The sequence below is a fragment of the Polypterus senegalus genome, chromosome 6 (assembly GCF_016835505.1).
Source record: "Polypterus senegalus isolate Bchr_013 chromosome 6, ASM1683550v1, whole genome shotgun sequence".
Taxonomy (NCBI): Eukaryota; Metazoa; Chordata; class Cladistia; order Polypteriformes; family Polypteridae; genus Polypterus; species Polypterus senegalus.
Genome location: NC_053159.1, coordinates 45,543,230 through 45,564,712, shown reverse-complemented (window position 1 = coordinate 45,564,712; position 21,483 = coordinate 45,543,230). Strand labels below are relative to the sequence as shown.

At 39.1% G+C, this 21,483-nt stretch overlaps 1 protein-coding gene across 1 annotated transcript in view; it reads left to right on the top strand.

Moving 5' to 3' along the window:
* The window catches only part of LOC120531004 (leucine-rich repeat flightless-interacting protein 2-like), a 273,630-nt gene extending 270,700 nt beyond the window's left edge, over nucleotides 1-2,930 (top strand). The window contains exon 27 of the mRNA XM_039755924.1: nucleotides 1,384-2,930. Coding sequence (XP_039611858.1) covers nucleotides 1,384-1,494 — 111 coding nt within the window. The 3' untranslated portion in view covers nucleotides 1,495-2,930. The remainder of the gene's footprint in view (nucleotides 1-1,383) is intronic.
* Nucleotides 2,931-21,483: the final 18,553 nt, after the last annotated feature.

Below are 21,483 nucleotides of genomic sequence, written 5' to 3'. Positions count from 1 at the left end.
ATATATGTGTTTTACATTCCCCTATTTCTGTAAAAATAATTTCATAATTCTCAACTTAGACATCAGCTATATCAACAAAATAATCTTGCAAAATACAGACTTGTGGTAAATGTCCACAAGCACTCCAGTAGGCCTTTATACTTGTTTGAATCTCATTTAAACCTTGTCATGTGGTATGCCAGAAATAGCACTCAGTGTTTTCTAAAGTGAGTGCTTTTCATGCATATCGTTACTGTGCATTATGTATTAAGTTATTACTTTTCTATTGCATACACCTACACTTCCACATTTTCCTGACTCTTAGACAGTGTTAGCTGCTGTATTGCTACAAAATATAATATTTTTTGAAAAGAATTGCTAATAATAATATAATAAATATAATAATAATAAATGCTTACTTTATTTAAAGAATTTTGGTTGGTAAAATTAGCTTGAAATCACCAAAAATTGCCATTCACATTAACTATTTTATAGATGATAATATTTTTGACCATGTCTATATGTATTTCCTCCAAGTGCTCCACTTTCCTTTCACAGTTCAAAAACATGCAGTTTAGATTGTTTGGCGAAGCTAAATTGGCCCCTTATGCCTTTGTGTGTGTGTGTGTGTGTGTGTGTGTGTGTGTGTGTGTGTGTATACACGCTTTCATTCACTAGGAGATAGTCTTGCACCTTCTCCAAGACTTGTTCCTGCTTTATACCCAATGTTTGTTGGCGTAGGCTTCAGCTACCCTGCAACCCTATTCTGGACTATCAGGTTTAAAAAAAGTGGATGGATTATATTTTATAGATTTTAAATCCTATGAATTTATTTGCTGCGGTGGGCTGGCGCCCTGCCTGGGGTTTGTTTCCTGCCTTGCACCCTGTGTTGGCTGGGATTGGCTCCAGCAGACCCCGTGACCCAGTAGTTAAGATATATAGTGGGTTGGATAATGGATGGATGGATAAATTAGCTTGTGAGAAAAGTTACAACTAGATGGGAGCTGACACACCTCCACTTAAACAGATAAATTATTTTATAAAAAGGCAAACTATGTTGATTAATTATTTTCTGAAGTAATTTGTAGAAGCAGAGAAACAGAAATTGCACATATGTACTCAAAATTAAAATTGAAAGTAGACATACATGTTATACCTTTTGGCTCAATCACAATATTCCTCTTTTGTCTCTTCGTACATCTTATAAATGACTTATTAAGCATACAACATAGGCTTAAATAGTTGTGCATGGAGAACTTGGTCATTTTCCTGATTTAAGTGGTAGTAAGTAGTAAAAAAAGCAAAAAAAGTATCTTTTTGATAAGGGGAATATCTGCTTTGTATCTAAGAATAATTGGCACAGGAATATTACGCAGTTAATGTTTTCTTTCTCTTGTTATACAGCTTCGAACAGCCTTGGACAAGATTGATGAACTCGAAGTAAGCAACAGTCATCTAGTGAAACGTCTGGAAAAAATGAAAGCAAATAGAAGTGCTCTGTTGTCTCAGCAATAATTAAAATTTACTGCCTGCTCATTGCAGAAGGATTCTTTGGTGAATATTCATATTTAATATTTTAAGGGTGCTTCACACTTCCACACATGATTAATTCAAAAATATGACATTAAATAATAGAAATGCACACATTTGCTATGTGCCACTTCATATCATGATCTACAGTAAGTTCAAAAAACACCCTGCTAATGCCTTGCAGTATCATGGGTGGTAGATAAATTTTGTGCCTAGCTTCTTCAATCATGCAAGTCGGTCTGGAACGGGTAAGTCAGTAATGCAGCTGGATATTTGGGGTTCGGTCCTGCAAGGGTGGCCAAGTTAGGATCCTTTCTTGACTTTTGTCTTTTCTTTTCAAAATGTATTTTGATAATAACGTTTTAAAGGATTGTGGGAGGGAAAAGGCCATCACTAATTTGAAGTAACTTTATTTTCACCCTTTGATTTGAGGGTGCGCCATTCAGCTTAATCATTAGGTACCCCTCAGGTGCTTTTTCAAAAGTACAGAATGATACTTTTAAAATTGTCTCATCACCTGGAAATTGTTTCTGGTGTGCTGCTATGAATGTTGTTATTGCGTTCTTGAAACGCAGTTGTTTAAAAAATATTGTACAAAATCAACTTAAAGTTGATTGTGCAGGAATGCGTCAATTTCAACAAAGCAAATAAGAACTTTAAAGTTTTCTCCAGGAACTGTGTTTAGATTTCTTTTGTTTTTCTATCACCCCATTGTGTAATTGTCTGTATCTTACTTTTACAAATGTCTTTGTTGGACACACTTGCTATACTGACAGTGTATTTCTTTTAAAATGATTTAATTATTGTAACCAGTGAAATAATTAAAGTAAAGAAGTGGGTGAGCTCTGACAGCTGCCAAGAGACTTTACAGATAAACAAAAGTGGAACATATTGTGCCATATGTGGTTTCACCAGCTTTCCAACTCAGAAAATTGTTAAATAAATTCTGAAGTATTACTATAAACAAGTATTGAGGAATTAAACATTTTTTTCTTTTGTAAGTGAAAATAAGTCTGAACCAATAATGAAAATATGTGAATGAATGTAACCAAATGTATTCAAATGGAAATCCATCAGTGAAACAATAAGAATGTTTTAGAAACAAAGTATTTGATCCTAATGAGAATATTTTGTCTCAAATAACCACTCCAGCAAGATTTTCAGAGAACAGGCTAAAAAAATAATATAAGAATATAGCTGGTTACACATCTCGGAAAGCTTGGTCCAGAGCGCTCAATATGCTGCAGTCATCTCTTGAACGTCTGGCTCACCTTTCCTGCTCTTGCAGTTTGAGCTTTTCAGCTCTGAAGAAAATTGCAAATACTGTTTACAAAGCTTTAAAATGTTCAAAATGTATAATCTTTGTGCAATATTAAAATTATCTATTAAAGTTTTAAGGCTTTAAACAAAGTTGTCCTTGATGAGGATGTGACATGAATTCATGACTTGATCGGTGCGGGTTGTGCATATGACAAATTTGCTGGCAGAGTCAAATATAATAGATTTTCTGTCATTTTGATGACTGTTAAGATATAATAATAGTTAGTGAATCAACATTTTAATTAGCTTTAATGAATTAAAAGCATAACATTGCTAGTTTTATTGCGGAGTTCTCCTAGATGAACAGCATGGCAGTTTGCAGACTGTTGAAGTTATCGGAAAAGGCAAGTAGGCCCTTAAATAAGTGCCTGAGGGTGTCCTCAACATGTACATCAGTAGTCACATGCTGTAGTTCATCAGAAGTAGGCAAGAAAGACTGTTGTATATGGCTTTGTCTGCAGCCTGGATATATTTTTCCCCATTGGTCCCTGGGAAAAAAAAATGTCCTTTGATATATGCTGTGATCTAATCCATGTTCTTTTCTTAGTGACACTAACATTAGAACGCTTCTACGCCTGACAAAAACATGCATTTTCAGTTTGAAGACAATCCCAAAATTATTATACAGTGCTGTAAAGAGATTCATAAATAGAAAGATACTGCAGACAGAGATGAAATGAGTCCAGGGCTAAACACCAGGCCTTTGCAGCAGTACAAATACTGCACACTTGTCTATGAAAATAACTTTTCTTACTGGAAAGCAAACCTCAAAAGAACTGGTAATCATTCTACCAAAAAAATTGTCTAATGTGTCTGGTGTATTAGGATAAAGACTTAAGTAAAGCCAGCAAGGCTAGATAAATCTATGCACAGCGTTTTCGATGCAATAGCAATGTCTACATGGGCACATAACCAAGAGACAGTATGTGGTTAAATGGGCCCTTCAGTGGGCTGGCACAGCTGGTTCCTGCCTTAGTCCTTATGCTACCAGGATAGGCTTTGGTTCATCACAACAATAAATCTGATTAAATTGGTTTTAGAATGTTCAATTGTTTTGCCACAATATTATTTAATTTACATAATATTAAGGATATAAGGGTTAAGGTAATCCTTGATATTTTTGGGTAATACTGTTAATTCATACCAGTAAATTCATTTTAAGTAGGCATCATAATTACGTTTTCAGTGTAACCCATAAAAAGAATTGAAAACATATTGAAACTAAGACAATCGGAATACCTCATCTGTTGTGCCACAATTTCAGCAGGAACTGGGAACAATAAACTAACCACTATTAAAATGCAACACAAATCCCATCTGTGGCCTAACTTCAGCGATTTAATTAATACATGAAGACAATTTGGTTAGCAGTGGTTAGCATTCTTCAGGTTTGCACATTACATCTGTGACATTGGTGTGAATGTGCGTATGTTCTCTAACAGACTGCCATCTTTTCCACAATTGGTTTCCTGCATGCATCCATTGCTGCCAAGATGGGTTTTGCAAACCCTAAATCCCTGCACTGAAAAACCTGGAATTGATGCATAAATTAAGGGGTAAATACATTTTAATAAAAATTCTAACCTTAAGTAACTCCTTGTTGCCTTTTTCAAGAAAATGCTGTAAATACTTCCTCTAATATTTAAATATTATTTGTGTTAAATTGATTTCAACATGCCATTAACTGCATATCTGTGTATAACACCCATATTTTGTAAGTGAAATTTCATGAATCATTTTTTTGTACATGTTCAGTTATTGTAATAATACAGTATAAGAAACACTCCTGATCCACATGATCAAATTCAGGCAGTGGCAAAGTTTGAAATAGTTGGATAAAGTAAATGTACATTGAAAGTATGTGCTTCTACAATGGTATTGTTCTTGAGGTAATTTAACCTGGTGGCACATTACACAATGTTTAGTCATAGAGAATGTTAAACTTGACAGTTACAGTTGCTGATCTTCATGCCTAAGGTTATCAGATCACACAACTAGAAATTGCATGGCAAATTACCTGTCTATATGATGACTTTCCAGAACAGTTTCACACTTCCAGAGTATCGTGAGCCCTGCCCTTTTTCTGACACCCAGTAACTTGTTACCCGACAGAGCCAGTGCTGTGTGAATGCTTTCCAGGTACAACCAGTTTAGCTGTAATCTCTGCCTTTTCAATTTTCTTTTTTCCACTCTGTCATGATACATAAAACTAAGACATCAGACAGCTGAGCATCTCTTCTGGTCCAAAACACCTGCCATGCTTTCTTCCTTATTGTTGCATTCTATGCAATATACTTCCAGCTTAGCAGTCACTGTTTCTCACATGTCTAGATTCAGGCCTGGGGATGGGGTTGGTTCTGCCTAGGTTATTCATCTCTATTTCCAAGGCTGAGTGAGGTGATATATGTCCATAGCCTGCAGCTCGGTTGCCGTGTGAGGCGGAGTTGCGTCCCCCATCACCACGCCTCCCACTTAGTTGGCTGCCTGCCTATATTGCGTCCCCCATCCCTGCTTGCCCATATAAGGCTGCCGCTAAATTGTTCAGTTGTCGCTTTCAAGTGTACCAAAATTGCCAAATATTTTACTCCTTTGGAGAACCGCCAATGCCTCTTAAACATCTTAGATTCACAGGTGACGATTTCAGTAGTGGACACTTTGATGTTTATGAATGTTTAAACTCTCAAAAGCTGGATGCAAAGTTATTGATGAAGCCGGTTATATACTTACAATGCTTGACAGATGCCGAATGTCACTTCAACACAAGTCCTGCAAATACTGACATAATTGAAACAAACCATGAAACTCAAACCGATTATGACAGCAGCAATCCAAGCTGTGAGAAAACAGTAAAAAAGAGGCGTGTCAGACGTCGTGGTACATTTTCTGATGCAGCTAGATGGAAACAACTTCGAGACGCTGCTGCCAAATACTTGCAGACAAATCCACAAGTTCATAGAGACGCTGCTGCTAAATACTGGCGGGCTAATCCACAAGTTCATAGAGACTCTGTCGCTAAATACTCGCGGGCAATTCCACAAGTTCATAGACACGCTGCCGCTAAATATTTGCAGGCAAATCCACAAGTTAATACCTGGATTGCCTGTTAAACATCTTAAATTCACGAGTAGCGATTTGGGTGGTGAGATGTCTGTCGAGGTGATCACCATCGATCAAAGAACTGTCACTTACCGAGTGGTTTCCAATCCCGGAGATGCCGCCTGCTTTTTCCATTCTCTGTGTTACATATTGCACAACCATATCAGGCTCAATCTTGATATCCGAAGGAACATTGTGTCTTATGTATTGAATGACTTGGACAGGTTTAAGCTGTGGACTGATGATGGTACAGGAGATAATTATATTACACAGGGGCGCAATAAGAGTGAAATGCTTAAGCCCTTCACCAATGCTTCTGCATGTGAGTTGATGGCTGCCACTAAATTGTTCAGTTGTCGCTTTCAAGTGTACCGAAATGGCCAAATATTTTACACCTTTGGAGAACCGCCAATGCCTTTTAAACATCTTAGATTCACAGGTGACGATTTCAGTAGTGGACACTTTGATGTTTATTTATGTTTAAAACTCTCAAAAGCTAGATGCGAAGTTATTGATGAAGCCGGTTGTATACTTATGCTTACAATGCTTGACAGATGCCGAATGTCACTTCAACACAAGTCCTGCAAATACTGACGTAATTGAAACAAACCATGAAACTCAAACCGATTATGACAGCAGCAATCCAAGCTGTGAGAAAACAGTAAAAAGGAGGCATGTCAGACGTCGTGGTACATTTTCTGATGCAGCTAGACGAAAACAACTTTGTGTCGCTGCCGCCAAATACTTGCAGAAAAATCCACAAGTTTATAGAGATGCTGTCGCTAAATACTCGCAAGCAATTCCACAACTTAATAGTGACGCTGCCGCTTAATACTCACAGGCAAATCCACAACTTCATAGAGACGCTGTCGGTAAATACTCGCAGGTGATTCCACAAGTTCATAGACACACTGCCGCTAAATATTCGCAGGCAAATCCACAAGTTAATACCGGGAATGCCTGTTAAACATCTTAGATTCACGAGTAGCGATTTGGGTAGTGAACACTTCGATGAATGAAACCTGTTATCTTTACAACGGTTGACAAACACGGAATGTAGCTTGAACACAACACGTCCTCCAAATACGAACCTGATTGAAAAAAATAATGATAATCAAATCTTTGATGACAGCAACACTTATAACAGTGACAAAACAATTACATTGACAATCATGTTACGTTATTTTTAAAATGTTTCCATTTCTTTTTCATAACTTCTTTAACACACTACTTCTCTGCTGTGAAGCGCAGGTATTTTGCTAGTCACTAATATATTTGAAACACAAAATTAAATCATACAGTATATGCTGCAGAATTGTTTCTCTCCCACAAAGCCTCCTGCTTGTATCATACTGTCTTCATATTTTTAGTCACCCAAAAAGTCACATCCCTTTATTCATTCATTCACTGATTTTGCTTATTCCAATTTGAGTAGAATGAGGCTGGAGCATCTTCAAACCTGGTGCATTGAGCGGTGGTTCAGCAACCATCTGGGTGACATGGATGTGCACCCTGGGGGCCTGTTTTTAAAGGGACCTTATCATTTGCAAGGAAAATAAAAAAGCCTAATAAGAGGAAATGTCCAAGTTTTTACCAACAGGCACAAACAGCAACCAACTATCCTGCACCCATCCCTACTACACTTTAATCATCACAATTATGAACTTGTCCATCAAAGTGAAATAAAAAAAAAAACAAAGAAAAATGGAACTGGGTAGGGGATGATCAGAGCAGAGGCCTATTGGTCAATTTTATGAGCTTGCACATTGCAGTTCAAAAGATAGGGGGCCACCCAGAAATCAGAATGTTTTTGACTGAAATTGATCATTTTTATTAGCAGGATACCATTAAATTGATTTAGAAATATATCCATAGCTATTACCATGACTGATGTTTATTATTCATATATGGCTGCCAAGCTCCATTTTCATCAGCAGTTCCTTCAGTGGCCTATGATAAACTCATCAGTGTCATCTGCAACAGAGAAAAGACAATGCTGGCCTTAAAAACAGAGCCATATGTGAAACTTGCAAATAAAAAGAAAAGGTTAAAATGGGCAAAAGAACACAGACATTGGACAGTAGCCAGCCGGAAAAATGAATTATGCTCGGCATCCTGGAGACATTTTCTCCCTGTTGCAGATGACACTGGTATTTGGTGTGTATTTAGTGAAAAAGACAAACGAAGACCTTTAAAGGTGTTTGTTTCTCACTCTACACACACTGATGTCCTTCTCCTGTTATACAGTTGTCTATCTTGGCCTTCACCCTCTTTTTCCATCCTGGTCAGATTCAGTTAGCCCTCCTCTCTCATGAAAATAACAGACACCTTTGTATGAAATCTTCTGTTTCTTGGCAGCCTGTCACATGGAATTAACTTCATTCTGCAAAAACAAATAATGGGCTGACATGTTTCTTCAGGAAGCCATTTCATTTCGCCTATTTATGAACTCGGAACTGAACTTTAGGAATTGCAGGACATTGCATGGACAAAGACCGAGAAATAAGACACACTAAACACAACACCTAAATGAAAAATCCCATCTCTGGGCTTTTATTTTAGTTAATTCTCACCTTTTTTTCACAAAGTGGCACAGACCTTTTAAAAATGCTTCATGGCTGTTCTTTAACTGTGCTATCAGAAGAAAGCTGATTTCTCATAGACGTAATGTTACACTCATCAATTAGTTACTTGCATTTATTTTAACACACCAATAAACAAAAAAGTAATGTGAAGTTGATCCAATGTAAAGTTTTGGACTTTTTTCCACCTTTATTCCATTTACAGTATCATTCATTCTTGCCATTTGTGTTATTACCAGAGTGTGCTTAGATGGGGTACTTTGAATTTTGACACTCTGGGGGTTTTAATGTGGCCTTGCTTGCCAATGACTAACAGTAACACGCAAATCTTTGAGATGTCAGATGGAAGTAAGTGTAGACACTGAGCAGACTGTAAATGTCCTAACATCACATCTTACTTATCAGTGTCTGGGCACAAGCGAAACTACTGATGCTCTATATGCAGAATTGATGCAACTTTATTTTCTCATGATAACACTACTTTTTTCAAAAGAGTTTTCTATAACATTAAAACATATTGAAAAAAAAGATTCTTATAAAGGTAATTGTGAATTCTAATAATTTCTTACAGTAGGGCAACTTGAAAAAGTAAGATAAAATGCCTAAGCACTGGAATTTGACCCCAGTCTTGAAGAACTGTGTTGTCACACCAACATAATGTACTGCATTACTATTAAATACTGTATATATTAGGGCTATCCCCGAGCTTAAAATAGGATCACCTATGCATTTGTTTTTATTGATATTTCAATAATTCTAATGACATTATTCGATTCTTGAATAATAGAAGAATAAATAAAATACAGGTATATATGTCACCTGAAGTTATCATTAAAAGAAAGGAGAAACTAAAGACTTCAGAATTCTATAAATTATTTAGGAAAGAATATATTAAGATCCACATCTTGATTCAGGGTTTCAAAACAGTGCAAGTACTTTAGTGAGTCAGATTCCCTGGCAGCACTATGCCAAGGGCAGGGATCAGTTCTGTGCAGACACCAGTTCTTCACAGAGACCACTCTCATGCATACTAGGGGGACAAGTTTAGAGGCCCAATTTATCATCTAACTAATTGTGTTTGGGGATGTCTGAGAAAAACCCTGGCACAAACGGGGGAATGTGAAATCTCCACAAAGACAACAAAACTCTGCTAAACGCTGCAGTCCCATACCGTGTTTGAATACGTTATTGATTATGTTTACTTATATGTAAGCGATGAACATAGATGTTCAGGATTTTTAGAAAAATTGTACACAGTTAATTCATGTATAATTATGTTACAAAAAAACCTGAAAGTGACGGCTGGTTTCTGCTGTCCTATGAGAAACAATCTTTTATATCAAATTATATATGAATAAAAACGCATTTTATTTGAGTTACTGAAAATGTTGTTCTTATGATCTATTGGGAAGTCCATAAGTATTTGGACAGGGATACAATTGGTATAATTGTGGTTCTCTACCCAAGCATACTGGGACCGAAATTAAAATAAAAGAGGTTTAAATGTCGACTTTCAGCACGAAAATACAGGTATTTATATATAAAAAAAACAAAAAAAAAAAAACAGCTGAATGGTGTTGGAATTGCTGTTCTTCTTATAGATAGCTCCCTCATTTTAAGTAACCAAAAGTAATGGGACAATTGGCTGCTTAGCCATTTCTTGTCAGGTCATTCACATTTCTGTAGTCGGCTATAAGGTTCATGCCTCTATCTATAAATCTATAAGTGAAATATTACCCTGCTGTATAAAACATTGATCAGGCTGATTCAAGGAATTATAGGCCAGCAAGCTTAACGTGAATCTCAAGTAAATTATTGGAAACAATTCCTAAGCAAAGAATCGATCAGCATGTGTCGAGAACAGAAGTTGAGTGAGTAGTGGCATCAGACAAGAAAAGTCGCGTTTCACTAATTTGCTCAAATTTGAAGAGGAGCGACAAGCACATACGATAAGAGAGGTTTGTATGATATTATTTATTCTACTTTTCAAAATGCTTTTGATAAGATACTACATGAAAGGTTATTGATCAAACCAAAAGAAGTGGGAGTTCACAGTATGGTCTGTAGCTGGGTGCAAAACTGGCTGAAACACAGGAAACAGAGCAATGGTAAGCAGGCTTTTTTTTTTTAATAAAAGTGGCGTCCCTCAGTCATCAGTGCTGGGGCCGCTGCTCTTTTTATTAGACATTAATGATCCAGATTAGAACATATTAGGGCTGGGAATCGAAAAAAAATGAATCGAATAAATGTATGTAATTAATCAAATTAATTAATGTAATTAAGTGAGCAGAGGTGTTTTTGGAGAGATGGCAGTGGAGGTTTTAACCAGATTGTTTAATGGAATCTTGAAAAGTGAGAAGATGACTGAGGAGTGGAGAAGAAATGTGCTGGTGCCGATATTTAAGAATAAGGGGGATGTGCAGGACTGTAGTAACTACAGGGGGATAAAATTGATGAGCCACAGCATGAAGTTATGGGAAAGAGTAGTGGAAGCTAGGTTAAGAAGTGAGGTGATGATTAGTGAGCAGAAGTATGGTTTCTTGCCAGGAAAGAGCACCACAGATGCAGTGTTTGCTCTGAGGGTGTTGATGGAGAAGTTTAGAGAAGGCCAGAAGGAGTTGTATTGTGTCTTTGTGGACCTGGAGAAAGCATATGACAGGGTGCCTCGAGAGGAGCTGTGGTATTGTATGAGGAAGACGGGAGTGGCAGAGAACTACGTAAGAGTTTTATTGCAGGATATGTACGAGGGAAGTGTGACCGTGGTGAGGTCTGCGGGAGGAATGACAGATGCATTCAATGTGGAGGTGAGATTACATCAGGTATCGGCTCTGAGCCTTTTCTTATTTGCAATGGTGATGGACAGGTTGACAGACAAGATTAGACAGGAGTCCCCGTGGACTATGATGTTTGCTGATGACATTGTGATCTGTAGCGATAGTAGGGAGCAGGTTGAGGAGACCCTGGAGAGGTGGAGATATGCTCTAGAGAGTAGAGGAATGAAGGTCAGTAGGAACAAAACAATACATGTGTGTAAATGAGAATGTCCATGGAATGGTGAGGATGGAGGGAGTAGAGTTGGTGAAGGTGGATGAGTTTAAATACTTGGGATCAACAGTACAGAGTAATGGGGACGGTGGAAGAGAACTGAAAAAGAGAGTGCAGGCAGGGTGAAATGGGTGGAGAAGAGTGTCAGGAGTAATTTGTGACAGACGGTTATCAGCAAGAGTCAAAGGGAAGGTCTACAGGAGGGTAGTGAGACCAGCTATGTTATATGGGTTGGAAACGGTGGCACTGACCAGAAAGCAGGAGACAGAGCTGGAGGTGGCAGAGTTAAAGATGCTAAGATTTGCACTGGATATGACAAGGATGGATAGGATTAGAAATGAGTACAGGGTGGGCCATTTATATGGATACACCTTAATAAAAATGGGAATGGTTGGTGATATTAACTTCCTATTTGTGGCACATTAGTATATGTGAGGGGGAAAACTTTTCAAGATGGGTGGTGACCATGGTGGCCATTTTGGAGTCGGCCATTTTGGATCCAACTTTTGATTTTTCAATAGGAAGAGGGTCATGTGACACATCAAACTTATTGGGAATTTCACAAGAAAAACAATGGTGTGCTTGGTTTTAACATAACTTTATTCTTTCATGAGTTATTTACAAGTTTCTCTTTGTTTACAGCCATTGACATGTCGCAGAGGTTAACACGTGAGGAGCGGATAGAAATTGTGTTGATGTCTGGTGAACGCAGTAACCGGGTCATTGCAGCAGATTTCAATGCAAGACACCCTACGAGACCACCCATCTCCCATGCTACAGTTAGCAAACTGCTTGCTAAGTTTCGTGAAACTGGTTCAGTGTTGGATTTGCCAAAATGTGGACGCATGAAAACTGTCACTAATGAAGAAACATCAGTGGCTGTCCTAGCTTCATTCAGCAAGAGCCCACAGCATAGCACTCGCCGCATGTCACTGGAGAGTGGCATTAGTCGAACATCCCTTTGGCGGATATTAGCTACTCACAAATGGCACCCTTACAAACTCCAGCTACTGCAGCATCTCAACGAGGATGACCCAGATCGGCACACTGAATTTGCAGAATGGGCAAAACAAAAATTGGAACAGGACCCTCAGTTTACGCAGAAGATTTTGTTCAGTGATGAGGCAAACTTTTATGTGAATGGTGAAGTTAACAAACAAAACCACCGCTATTGGTCTGACACTAACCCACATTGGATAGATCTCTCCAAGACTGTTGGAACAAAAAAATTGATGGTGTGGTATATGGGGTACAAAGATAGTGGGGCCATTCTTCATCAATGGAAACCTCAAGGCCACTGGATATGCGAAATTGCTACATGATGATGTGTTTCCCTCTTTATGCACTGAAGCTGGCATGTTACCTGAGTTTTTCCAGCAAGATGGTGCACCACCACATTATGGGTGTCAGGTCCGAGCATTCCTAGATGAACAGTTTCCTGGAAAGTGGATTGGTCGTCGTGGGCCAGTTGAATGGCCCCAAGGTCTCCCGATCTGACCCCCTTAGACTTTCATCTTTGGGGTCATCTGAAGGCAATTGTCTATGCTGCGAAGATATGAGATGTGCAGCACCTGAAACTATGGATACTGGAAGCCTGTGCTAGCATTTCTCCTGCGGTGTTACTATCAGTGTGTGAAGAGTGGGAGAAGAGGGTTGCATTGACAATCCAACACAATGGGCAGCACATTGAACACATTTTATAAGTGGTCAGAAACTTGTAAATAACTCATGAAAGAATAAAGTTACGTTAAAACCAAGCACACCATTGTTTTTCTTGTGAAATTCCCAATAAGTTTGATGTGTCACATGACCCTCTTCCTATTGAAAAAACAAAAGTTGGATCCAAAATGGCCGACTTCAAAATGGCCACCATGGTCACCACCCATCTTAAAAAGTTTTCCCTCTCACATATACTAATGTGCCACAAACAGGAAGTTAATATCACCAACCATTCCCATTTTATTAAGGTGTATCCATATAAATGGCCCACCCTGTACATTACAGGGTCAGCTCAAGTTGGACGGTTGGGAGACAAAGTCAGAGAGGTGAGATTGCATTGATTTGGATGTGTGCAGAGGAGAGATGCTAAGTATATTGGGAAAAGGAAAGAGGAAGGTCTAAGAGGAGGTTTATGGATGTGGTGAGAGAAGACATGCAGGTGTTGGGTGTGACAGAGCAAGATTCATAGGACAGGAGGATATAGAAAAGATGATCTGCTGTAGCAACACCTAATGGATGGGAGCAGCCAGAAGAAGAAGTGTGTAATTAATTCTGATTAACTGCATCTAACATTAAAACATGTAAGTTTAAAATTAATACATAAATCATGAAGTAAAAGCACATTGAATTACACATTTAAAGTAGAATCAGCACAAAGGAATTTAAAAAAAAATGTATAGTTTAAACCTAACGACCTTAAACCTAATCTTTTAACAAAATACTACTTGAGCGATTACAACCTGAATTTGAATGCCTTCCTAAAAGGCATGTTGAAAAGAAGTCAAAAAGAAAAGGAGGCTAATGTATCAATTCTTAAATTGGCATTGCATATGAGACACAAACGTGTCAAAGTTAAAAATTAAACAATCAAAATGGTTCTTGACTTTGAATGCACTACTCAATAATAAGCATCTTTTAAATGGGCATATATGAAAACTTGTGTTAAATCTCTGCAAATAATTGTTCATCATCATCAACGTCATGATAATTATGCTCTACACCAGAGGTTCCCAAACTCGATCCTGGGGACCCACTGTGGCTGCAGGTTTTGCTCCAACCAACTTCTGTTTTTCATTTTCCTGTTAGCCTAATTAAGTGAGTCATTATTTCATAGTTTCTGTGTTTTGGAGTCAATGTAGAAATTACAAACAATGGTAGATTTTTTATTAAAATGCAATTAGCAGTTATATGGGGAATATGTAGTTTTTTCAAGTCATTAACAGTATTTTCAACCTAATTTTCATTGTTTTTCCAGTTGTTCAGGTTATTTAATTGATTATTAATTAGCGGGTCTTACACTGAAGTCATTGCTGCTTTCAACATCCTAGGTGTCTGCTGTGCTGGTTGTTAATTGTCACTATTAGGGTTAAATGAAGGGAGCAAACTACGCAGGATAATAATAATAATAGAAAAACAACAAAAGAGAGTTAAGCATTTACAGCTTGATAAAAAAAAATTAGAAATATTTCTAGATGTCTTATAAATGTAAAAACCATATTGTTGTGGTTTTATGAACGCAGAATAAGAGAAGAGTAAAAAGACCAGCTAATTAAATGAGATCAGTTGTTACCGATTACTATCACCGATTGTGAATCTGGTTGGAACAAAAACCTGAAGCCATCGTGGGTCCCCAGTATCGAGTCTGGGAACCACAGCATTCTACACAAGCGTTTTTCAACTGGTGCCCCTGGGTCCTGACTTGAAGGGAGACACACTACAGGTGGTCAAGACCTGTTTGAGCAGGATGGGACTACCTTGAGAACCCGGCATAAACGCAGCTGTGCAATCGCCTTAACGCTTCAGTGTGACGCCCCAGAAGCACGCTGCTCTTTCAGTGTTGCTTTCCTCTACTCACACGTCCACTCCTTGCTGTCTGCGCATAATCTGCTGCTCCTTCTCATCAACACTCATGCCACCGCCACCCTTCGGGCCTTGTGACTCCTGCCGAACAAACGCGCTTCTATTCCAGCACCTACCACACTCAAACCCGTCTCTCGCACTTGTTCCACCCTTTTACCAGGACTTCCTCCTCTCACTCAGATTTGTGCACTGCGCCTTCTGAAAGCACACCACTTAGTACCTGTCCACCCACATGGTCCTCTGCATCTCTGGCTTGATCCTTACAGTATATACTGTATAACCACGTCAGGATCCCAAATTAGGACACGAGTGCAACGGGTGACACCTTAGCACCCTACTAGTTCGAATGGAATGGAGTAGTGTGAGTTTAATTTTTTTTTTAAATCCAGTAGCTAGAGTGCCAATCCTGCCACCAAACCCACAGTTTTCCCTGCAAGTTGGAAGACTTGCTTGCAGGGCTGGATGCAGGTTAACAGCATACCCAGGACAGAGCAACAACAGGTTAAGGGCCTAACTCAAGAGCCCACCGGAGTGGAATCACGTCAGCCATTTACTGGATTCAAACCAGCAACCTTCCAATTGATAGCCTAGAAAAGGAGTTGGCAACCTTTCAACGGTGTCGTGATGAACCTGTGTTACAATGTTATTTCGTGTGCTGACATAATTCTACCAATTTTATTATTATTAGTGTAACAGGGTTTCTCTCCTAAGATGGATGGAATCCTTTTTGGGAACAAAAAGAAATGGATGGAGGCAGATTTCTGTTTAAATAAAACGCTATATTTCTGTGCGCTGCTGGCACAAGGTTAGGCCAAATGTAAACAATAGCAATCTTACTTCCTATTACATATCCTCCCAGATCTTGAATGCCTAACTTTATAAACACTACTTTCTAACACAACTAAAGAGGGAAATGAACGTTGTAGGTATACTGTATTCTTATTCACATTTTAATATAATGAACATTTTAATGCTTAACTTTACATTAGTATCAATGTTATATTTTTGAAGCCCATTATAACTGGATCTTATATTATTGGTCATTCAATATTTTAAAATACATAGGATCATATGTGAAAAGAATGTTTTGTCAAATTTTTTATAACTGCACTCGGTGGCTTTATTTTTGGTTCCAATTATTTAACTAAAATAAGTAGTTTGTTTCTTTAGGCCAGAAACCGCCTTTTTTATAGCTTCACTTTTCTCATTAAGAGTTTTTAAACATGGACTGGTGTTTAGTTTGATAAGGTCTTTGTACAGTTAACTTATGATGCACAACACTTTCACAGCTTAACGCACACACACACCATGATCATTACAAATTCATATTCATTCATCCAAGAGTCTTGAAAAGAGCGAACATTAAGTTTTTGTCTTTTGTGAGTCATTTAAGGGCAGTATATCTCTCTATTATGAAAGAAAATCTTGAGACTAGACTATTGCCAAGAGATTTTTTCAAGTCCCACCCTCCTCTCAACCACTTCCGGTTAATGGCCCACACCCACAGCCCTCTCACTTCTCATTCGTGTGAATGCTTTTGTCAGACACAGTTCCTGCTCTTTTTTTACGTTGTACTTACTTTAAGTTGCCAATAAAAGAAGATTTATTCTGTCAAAGTGTTATTGAAGAATTTCATCCTGAAGGGTTATCAACAGAAGAAATGAGAACATGGGCAATCCTAGCACTGAGAAACGATGAAGTCAAACAAATCGACACAAATATTGTCGATTGGTTACACAGCAAATTGGTTAAATGTGCATCAAAAGACTATGCTGAAACAGTTGGCGGTGATGTTGTGGAAGATGAAAACATCAACTTACAATATCCTGAAAAATACAACCATTAACACCATCCGGTGTTCCACTGGCCAAATTACTGTTGAAAGAAGGATGTCTGAGTAATGGGCTATGCAATAGGACAAGATTAGCTGTATTCAAAAGTGGTCGAACAATTCTGCCATGTAAAATTTTAACAGGCGACAAGAAAGGTAATGTAGTACATCTTCTGCGGATAACATTAGACACCAAAGGAGATCTTGATATGCCATTCGTATTAAAATGTTTACAGCTTCCCATTAGAATAGCTTTTGCTATGACAATTAACAAATCACATGGAGAAACATTTGAAAAAAATGTAGTTTATTAGAGTGAAAGAAACGATAGTCACTCACGGCAGTTATATGTTGCGTTGTCATGAAGTAACTCTAAAAAAAAAAAAAAGTTAATTTCAACTATTGTTTTTACTGAAGTTTTACAATAAAAGTGTAACTTTAAAAAGTATTTGCGCGTTAATTTCAAACAAACAGAATGAAAACGTACAACACAACAAATATCTCTAACGCAACATGAAACATAATTTTCTTTGAATTCATTACGTTTTACTATTTTTTACTATGGTTAATTACTCACTGTAATGTAAAATAGTTAGGTCTATTATGCATATGTAACAATTCCCACGAAAATAAAAATGTTTAAATTGTACATCTGCTTTCTCATACGCGAGCAGCAGAGCCGCAAAGTGGATAGTGCGTAACGCCTGCATGGGGGTTGGCAAGTGAAGCGAGCAGGGGGTAGAATAATATTAGGTCTGTTTTAACGTACCATGGCCTGCACAGAACACATGGTTTCCCTTTACATGTGAGTCGCATGCGCAAAACAGAGGTGAGGACACTGAGCGTGAACACGTGCTATAATTAAAATATAATAACAAGGTTTGTTTTAATATACCATGGCCTGCACTGAACACGTGGTTTCAATGTACATGTGAGTTGCATACGCAAAATGTAGGTGAAGGCACAAATGTGTGCGCTGTATTTAAAACATAATTTTTTACTATATTTCAATTCAATCAGAGTGCCATTGAAAATCATTCTGCAGGTCACACTTGGCCCGCGTGCTGTAGGTTGCCGACCTTTGGCCTAGAATAAAATCAATAAGCTGGTTAGGTTTGCAGATGACGTCAAACAAGGTGAAAGGCAAGATGCTGTAGAATCATTCCAGATGGACGGCATACAGGCTTGGGCAGATTTGTGATAGATTAAATTTAATGTAAGTAAATGTAAAGTATTACATTTAGGAAGTAAAAATGTGAGATTTGAATACATAATGGGAGGTCTGAAACTTGAAAGTACAACTTATGAGAAGGACCTAGGAGTTGTAATGGACTCATCACTATCTACATCTAGAGACAAGAGATCCATCCATCCCACTATATCCTAACTACAGGGTTGCGGGGGTCTGCTAGAGCCAATCCCAGCCAACACAGTGTGCAAGGCAGGAAACTAACCCCAGGCAGGGTGCCAGCCCACCACAGGGCTACAGAAGAGATCAAGAAAGAAAATAGGATGTTAGGTTATACATCACAAGGTGTGAAATACAAGTGAACAAGTACAAGTGAGGTCATGCTTAAGCAAAATAAAGCATTAGTGAGGCCTCACCTGGAATACTGTGTGCCGTTTTAGTCTCCAGGCTACAAGAGAAAGATGTAGCAGTATATTGAAAAAGTCTAGAGCAGGGGTTCTTAAGCTTTTTGATCAAAGGACCCAAATTAGAGAACTGGTACTATACTGGGGCCCAAGAAGAGGATCACCATCATAGTGACAGCAGAATCAATAATTATACAATTATTTTTTGTTTCCTTTCAGTAAAAGAGAATAGTGGGAAATAAATGTATTGTTAAAATAATACTCCCATCTATTTATTTTCCAAATTCAGTTAGCATGAACAACTCCTAGGCAGGAATCAAGTCCATTGCAGGGTGATCACACACACATCAGACCAGTTTCGCATCACCACCCCAACTAACCTGCATGTCTGGAGCACTTGAAGGAAACAGACATGCACACGGGGAGAACATGCAAACTCCACACGGGGAGCACCTTGGGCTTGAACTTAAAACAGCTGTTATCACTCAAAAGCAGAACAGATGTGTATCAATGCCAGTGAAAGGCTAAGTGTGAGATTTAGTAAAACTGAGAGAGGGAAATTTGTGGGTTGCTGTGCAAAGATGTGTTGATTTTTGAAAGGACAGTATGAAAGATCCCTTAATTTTTTACCTCATGGAGCCAGTTGTAGTGGCCAAATGTGTGGACTAAAAAACTGAGTTGGGCTGAAGGGTTCACCCGTGTTTTAAAGACCAGTAATGAAGTTCCCATTTGACATCATGCATACCAGGTCTTGCCGCAAAAGATGACCATTATTAAAGAAGGTATGGAGAAGATGCTTTCCTAGGGTATACTGGAGCCCTCTTCCTCAGCCTGGGCTGTGCCCATAGTTCGGTTAAAAAAAAAAGGACAGTTCCTTCTGTTTCTATGTGAACTATCAGGGTCTGAATAGCAAGACTCGTTAGTTGCATACCCCTTGCCCATGGTACTCGACATTCTGGAGTCCCTGCACGGAGCCTCCATCTTCTCCACCTTGGATCTCTACAGTGTCTATTGGCAGGTGCCAATGAAAGAGAGGAACAAGACAGAAGACAGCAGTAATAACCCCAGAAGGCTTGGTCCATTTCAATGTCCTGCCTTTTGGTTTAAAACATGCTGGAGCCTGTTTTCAGAAGCTGATGGAACAGGTCCTAAAGTGGGTTGTTGGGACGGATCTGTTTTCTATATTGACGATGTCATTGTTTTCTCTCCTGCCACAGAACAACATCTCCAGGACTTTGAAGTGTATCAAAGGCTGCATCATGCACACTTGATGCTGAGCTTGGGTAAGTGTCATTTCTTTCAATCCCAAAAAAGCTTTGTGGGGAATGTGCTGTCTAGCCAAGGAGTGGAGGTTCATCCTGAAAAAGATAAGGCCATCCAGATGTACCCCTCCCCCACTGACCTAAAGAAACTGCAGAGATTTCTTGGGTTAGTGAGATAAATTCATACCAAGACTGGCTGACATCACAGCTCCTCTTCATTGTCTAAAGAAGAAAGATCTTCCCTGGGAATGAATGGCCGAATGTCAGGACACGGTAGACCAGCTCAAGGCGACATTGTCATCCTCATCAATCCTGATGCAACCAGACCCACCGCTCACCTTTCAGATGCAGACAGACGACAGCAAAATGGGACTCTGCGACATGCTGACCCAAAAGAAGAATAGTGAGGAATGGGTCACAGCCTATGCATCTCTGGCCTTGTATGGTACTGAACTCAACTATTCAATATGTTTGGAGGTTGTGTGGGCAGTGGAGAAATGGTGCCATTTCCTGGAGGGGTTGATTTTTGAGGTGTACACAGACCCCAATGCTCTGACCTGGGTGTTCAATCACCCAAAGACATCCCCCCGACTAACTAGGTAGGCAATGCACCTTCAAGGTTTCTCATTTAAGTCTTATACTAGAAGGGCTGTGGTAATATTGTCCCAAAATGCCTTATCTCAGGGCTTATCAATTAAGGGACTGGTTTGCCTAGCAGTTGATCAGGGGCTGTCTCCAAACTTAGCCCTAGATATGGTGGTCATAGCACGTGCACAATCTAGCAGTCCAGTGTGCCAGGAGTTTAGGGAGGGTGTGAGTAACACAAAGCCAGGTTGCATGCATTTTGTAGACCAGTTTTCTATAGGTCAGTTCCAACTACCCTGGGAGGGACAAAGCTGCAGCTGGTCATCTGCCCAGTTCTTGGCTTGTTATCATGACAGCCCATTCAGTACAAATCTGGGACAAATGACGATCTTGCTGAAGATCTTGGAGGTGTCCTGGTGGCCCACCCTCCATAAGGATGTGTGGCAGCATGTAAAGACCTGTCTTGTATGTCAGCTGTATAAGACCCCACCTGGCCAGTCTGTTGCCCATCTCCTTTCGCCATAGCCAAGGAGCCCGGGGAGATGTTAGGAGTGGACTTGAAGGGGCGATTTCTAGCCACTACCTCACGGAAGGTTGTCCTGATGGTAGTGACTGATTACTTCACTGTTTGGGGTTTAGCTCTTTGCATTACCTGATGCAAAGACCATTAAGATCTGCTTAATCCTGAAGAATTTAATCTTCACCTGCTGGGGTGTGAGGGGGTACCAAAGGACCTGGGGCCTCATGTATAACGCCGTGCGTAGAACTCGCACTATAACATGGCGTAAGCACAAAAGATGAAATGTGCTTACGCACAGAAAAACCCAGATGCAGGAATCTGTGCGTACTCCAACTTCCACGTTCTTCCGCTACATAAATCCCGATCGGCGTGAAAACTAACGCTCGTGCACGCGGTTTATGTAACGCCCCAAATCCTCCCAGAATTACGCCTCTTTGAATATGCAAATCAATATAAATCGCCCTTAAGCGCAGCCTTCTGTGAAAAGACAATGGGAAAAGCACGGGGGGAAATATAAGAATATCAGCGAATACCAAGTGGAGGCAAAGGAAAAGCATACTA